At 34.6% G+C, this 5,696-nt stretch overlaps 1 protein-coding gene across 1 annotated transcript; it reads left to right on the top strand.

The window, feature by feature from the left end:
* The first annotated feature begins 2,711 nt into the window (after window positions 1–2,711).
* LOC131160663 (RING-H2 finger protein ATL52-like) lies at window positions 2,712–4,633 on the top strand. Its single transcript, XM_058116519.1, has one exon. The coding sequence runs from the start codon at window positions 3,236–3,238 to the stop codon at window positions 4,454–4,456; it is 1,221 nt and encodes a 406-aa protein (XP_057972502.1). The 5' UTR covers window positions 2,712–3,235; the 3' UTR covers window positions 4,457–4,633.
* Window positions 4,634–5,696: the final 1,063 nt, after the last annotated feature.

Below are 5,696 nucleotides of genomic sequence, written 5' to 3'. Positions count from 1 at the left end.
AGCCAACCCCTTGGGTCCCAAGGAAGAATGGGTACCTAAACAAATTACCTTATCTTGTTAAATTATTGCTTCCTTAGAACCTAGGATTAGTAAATAGGATTTAGGTAGATTTAACCATACCTAGGTAAAAAAGGATTGTGATGACTAAGAATTTATATAGTGCAAAATTAGAGTCGCTTGCCTCAATAGTGCTCAAGGTATAAAATTCCAGTTTATGCATAATAACTGCTTGATCACCACATTGGTGACTTTAGAAAATTAAGCCAATATGATGAGTTCAAATGATAAATCCAATATGATCTTTTAACTGTATATATCCTTATTGATTGGTTTATCTCTTTTAAAAATATTGACTAGCTTATGAGATAAAATAGCATGCACACCCTCACAAGCTCTATACTTGTTCTTTAGGAATAGAAATGAATGATATTGAAATTGCTCCGCATGAATCCATATATATATAAGAAAAACAACTAGCATCTGAAGAGGATACGACAACTTTCAAAATTCCTTTTGGAAATTTGAAATTAAGGAGGGACAATTGATGTGGTCAAAATATTTCAGTTAATAAGAGGAAGTTAACGCCTAATCATCACTCCCCAAGTTAGACCTCTTGGCGAGAACAATCAACTCCAACCTAATAAAGAGGAGGAGAGATCCACGCTAGTGCCATAAACGGTTAGAGTGATACACGTGGACACTTTATAACCCAGAAGCGATTCATGCCTCTGCGCCATAAAGACGATCCAACCTAAGGGTCAACTCTAGTTCTTATAAGAAGGGACGCAGGGAAGAGGCCAAGGTAAGTCACTAAACACTCATTCTTAGTGTTGCATTTAGCCTCTCTAAAGCATTTCCCTTACTTAGGCATCGGAGCGAGCCTTCGGAGTACACCCCAGGTCCTCCAAGTCTTTCTTCTTTTCCCTTTTCAGGTCAACGAAAGTCTAAAGAGTAGTCCCGCTGATTTTATCCCGCAACAACTGAAGATAGCCTATTTATAAAGTGCATAGAGGAGCAACTTTTAATTCTAGTTATTATAGTAAATAGTTGTATTTGACTGTTTAAATAACACTATTAACATCTACTTATCGTAGGAAGTAAAAAAATAAAAATTTCTAAAATAACTCTAAAAAAAATTTGATGCCATTAACCAGCAAATAAATAAGGAAAATTTGTCATAATTTGAAACATCACCAACATTTTTTATCCCTTTTTAATTAGAAAATCAAACCCAAAGTGCTTCCAAAGACCTATGTTAATAGGAGACCAATTCGTCAATTTGTGACACTCAAAAAGTCTTACTCATTCAATTATTACAACTCACTAATGTAAAATTAACTAATCAAGTAATAAATCTTATGATACAAATAATAAATATGGATGTCATTACATTTTGACGGTTAGAAATTAACTTTATATTAAAAGTTTCGAGTTTTAATTATGATAAAAAAATTGAGTTTTTTTTTTCATGGACAATAAAAAGGTTGGATAGTGGGTTTTTCTTTAAATAATATTTTTAAATTATTTATATATATTAAATATAAAATAAAAATAATAGAAGACTGACTCATCATCCATTGCACCAAGCCCTATCCCACTATTTATTGACTCATCAAAATTATCTTCACCCTATCTCAATTCCCATCATACCATGTGAGCTCCCAAGTGGGATAGGGTTTAATACCACACTGGCCTCAGATAATAATAATAATAATAATAATAATAATAATAATAATTTTGAAAAAAATTAATAGGTGCCACTAGGGCTTTAAATTCATGAAAATATAGTTCAATTACTGTATTTTTAAATACACTACGCCTGCGTTTGAGAGTATAAATTTTAGATTTTGAAATTGAGTTTGAACATATTTAAATAAATTTCAATACAATTTTATATCTGATTTGAATTTAATACGAAACCAAATTTAAGATCTCTCGAAATATAGAATATAAAAATTTATCATGATAAAATGAATCAGTGATGAGACAAAAACTACGATGCACAACAATGTTCTTTCTTTTTTTAAAAAAAAATAAAATAAAATATTTTGTAATATAGTTTCACATATGACATCAAAACCACAACGAAATATTATTAAAATATTCTTGTGTTAAAAACACATACACTACGGTAAAAATTTCTACTTTTTTTTGGGAATGTGGAATATATGTTGACTTAAATTTACATTGAATGAGTGTGTTGGGGGTTGTACTTAGACACTTCCACAACTCATCCTCACCATATTGACAACACTATGGAATAATAAATGATGAGAAAGTACCTTGTGCATGTGTGACCCATTGAACCCTCGTGACATGAGCATGTATCAACACAGGTCAACCTTCCACAAGACTATTCCTTTAAAGTAATATGCACGGAGCCATCATAAGATTTTTGAGCGTGTTGATTTACTATATTGAATTTTTTCACTCAATTTTTTCAAACTCATAATTGAAATTCTTAATAAGTTATACTCATCATCACCACCATCCGTTTTATGATACACGTAAGGCTTGCCGAAGGTGGTGATGCGTTCGATACAAGTAAGACTCACAAAATGGATGACAATCATACACGTTCAAAAAATATCATTACTCACATTCATACTTCTACTATTTTTGAAAAATACTCCCCATTGTTCAAGCTCATACTTTCCCAAAAAATTATTAGATATATTAGGTATATATAAAATATTTAATATAATTTTAACATATGCACATATTAAATTAGATTTGACAATTTAATTTTATACAAATAATAAATTATATTAGATATATATATATTCTTAATAATTTTTTCTGCCCATTTTTCACACAAAGCCGTAAAAATTAGGGCATACACTTCTATTATGCACTAGTATATTGGCATGTGAAATTGTTCTAATATTAATGTTATGATGTTACATTGAAGAAGAACTGAGGGCTCTGTTTTCAACGCGTTTACGTTGACGCGGGAATTTCTTATTTCTCCAATGAGGTGACTGGCTTCCAGTCTTCCACATCTCACCCTCGACGAAGCTACCCAGTAAATTCACCAGTCTTCCATGGCAAACCCTACTTTCCACCACAAACAAACAAACACAGAGAGACAGATGACAGAGAGAGTCACATCCAGAGTCTACCCAAACTGCAGCCGGATGTTAAACTGATCCAACCTTTTCTTATCTTCGTTTTAGTTAGTTTCTTCCTCAGGAGTCCATCCGTGAACTTCTCAGCTTCTTCCTCAGTCTCTCTAATGGCTTTTGTTCATAGAAAACTATTGCCGGCAGAACCTAGGTCGAACCCTACCGAAAAGGGGTGTTCAAAATTCTGTGATGATGAAAATGTGATCGATCGTTGTCCGAAATCATGCGTCTTGGAATGCCCTTCTCGCTGCTCCAACCTTTCAAATTCAGAATCAGATCCTGTTTCTGATCCATCCGATCAAATCGAGCATCATGTCCACCATTTTACCATATCTGTCGCGCTTCTCATCGTGTTCTGCATGATCGGCATCCTGATTTTTTTCGCCGTCTCGTGGATTATCATTTTCAAATGCTTTCCCGAGGAGAGCAGTTCGGATTCAACGCAATCCGATGATACCGAGGAAGAAGATTTTCTGGACTCGAATCGCGGCCCAACTTTACCCCACCCTATCTGGTTCATCAACACCGTCGGCCTCCAACAATCCGCCATTGATGCCATTACCATCTGCAAGTACAAAGCAGGGGACGGTTTGGTTGAAGGGACGGAGTGCTCTGTATGCCTCGCTGAGTTTCAAGAGGACGAGAGCCTCCGGCTTCTCCCCAAGTGCAGCCACGCGTTTCACCTCCCGTGTATCGATACCTGGTTGAGATCCCACAAGAACTGTCCCCTGTGTCGAGCTCCTGTAATCGCCGAAGGCGATAATCTGAACCCGGCGGATTCAAATTCGAGTGTTTCCGGTACGGCGGAAGAAACCCAGATGGAGAATTACGAAAATCACGGCTCAGAACAACTGGGAGAAGGCGGGACTAGCGAAATGAGAGATGACGATCGGGATTTGGGGGCATTGCCGACAGGAGACGAAAGGTTCCGGCCTTTTTCCGGCGTGTCGAACTGTGAACTCCGAGTGGTGGTAAGCGATTTGACGGACGAAAATCGTTCCGTAGAAGAATTGCAGCTAGTGAGGAGGTCGTTTTCCTTCGATTCACCTTCTGCGTTGGCTATTCATAACGCCGCGGCGAGTGTTCTCGTTCATCCGTCAGAGCAGGGAGGAACTGCAGCAGATTCGCATATGGAAGAGGGCAAGAGGATGAAGAAATTGATTGTGGGGAAGAAGGGATTTGGGAATTTGAGTTTGTGCAAGATGATGAAAAGTTATTCTCTGGGGCGGTGTTTGGATATGGGTCCTGTTTCGATGAAGAGGTCATTCTCCGGTGGAAAGGTTTTGGGTTGCATACAGAACAGAAGACACAGCTCATCCCTCTTCCCGTAGAGAACATGAAGCTCTGTTCTGTTTGGTGTATATATAATTCTGCTATAGCCTCAGATCAGTTTGCAGAAGAACAGAGTCATCATCTTCTCTGTTTTTTTTTTTTTTTTTTTTTTTTGAGTGTGGAATTTGGCATGTTTCAGATGATTAATGCGTTGAATTCATGAGAACATCACCATACACTCTCTCTCTCTCTCTCTCTCTCTCTCTCTGGAGGCCTAACAAAATCCAACATAAAAATTCTTATGATGATGTGATAATTTATCATAGATTATTATTGCAGCTTCAAAAATAATTATAAACTTTAAATTCTATTACATCAATTTCCATTTTTGCCCCAATAAATATCAAATCCCTAGTGGCCCACTAGGGTCCCTTAGGCTACTTCTTTCCTTCTTACGATGGCTGACATTAATTCATTTATTCTTTTGTATAGTACAAGATTAAGGTTTTTTTTTTTCATCACTTATGGTGAGTGAGGGCAAAAGCTTAAAACTTGAGCATTCATATACTTGAGAAGATCGTATCCTTCAAATGTAAGGTTATTTTTGTCTTTTGAATAATTAATTATTCAATTCATGTATATTTGATGAATCATAGTCATTCAACCAAACACACCTTAGCTGTCCTGCATTACGATTCATATAATATAACTAAACCTAAAGTGTGAATTAATCAAATGTTATTAAGTTCTTAATAATCTATGTTTGGTGCTACAAAATATGAGATTCGAGCATGAGGAGGTATAATAATTTTTTTTAAAAAAATAATTAATATGTTTTCTTATTATCCAATCTCCTACTATTAATGGACTATGAATGGGGATAGAACAATTATTGTAACCAAACATGTCTAATACTATTAAAAGTATAGCCTTTCAAACATACCCATTCATTAGAACAAATTTATGGAATTTTTTTTTCTATTTTAAAATCTAAATAAATTATATTTCTATCTCAATTAAATATACTTTAATATGTTAAACAATAGAAGGTATCCTAAGAATTGCAGTGGGTATTAATTAATTACGAGTTAATTATTGATATTTATGTCAGAATTAGATTTTTTTTTTGGTTCTGTAAGACTGTTAATTAAATATATTAATGAAATTAAAGAAATGTTTTAACTCTAAAAAAATGTGTTGATGAAATTTAAGTTTGTTTTAATATGACAATTAATTTAATAGAAAGCAATAAGCATATTAATTAAGTGATCCAAAAAATTAAGAAAATATATTTTCTAT

The sequence above is a fragment of the Malania oleifera genome, chromosome 7, assembly GCF_029873635.1.
Source record: "Malania oleifera isolate guangnan ecotype guangnan chromosome 7, ASM2987363v1, whole genome shotgun sequence".
Taxonomy (NCBI): domain Eukaryota; kingdom Viridiplantae; phylum Streptophyta; class Magnoliopsida; order Santalales; family Ximeniaceae; genus Malania; species Malania oleifera.
This window is presented reverse-complemented; position numbering and strand designations above follow the sequence as displayed.

Coding starts and splice junctions, on each gene's coding strand:
- LOC131160663 (XM_058116519.1), top strand. CDS start 3,236: ATGGCTTTTGTTCATAGAAAACTATTGCCGGCAGAACCTAGGTCGAAC.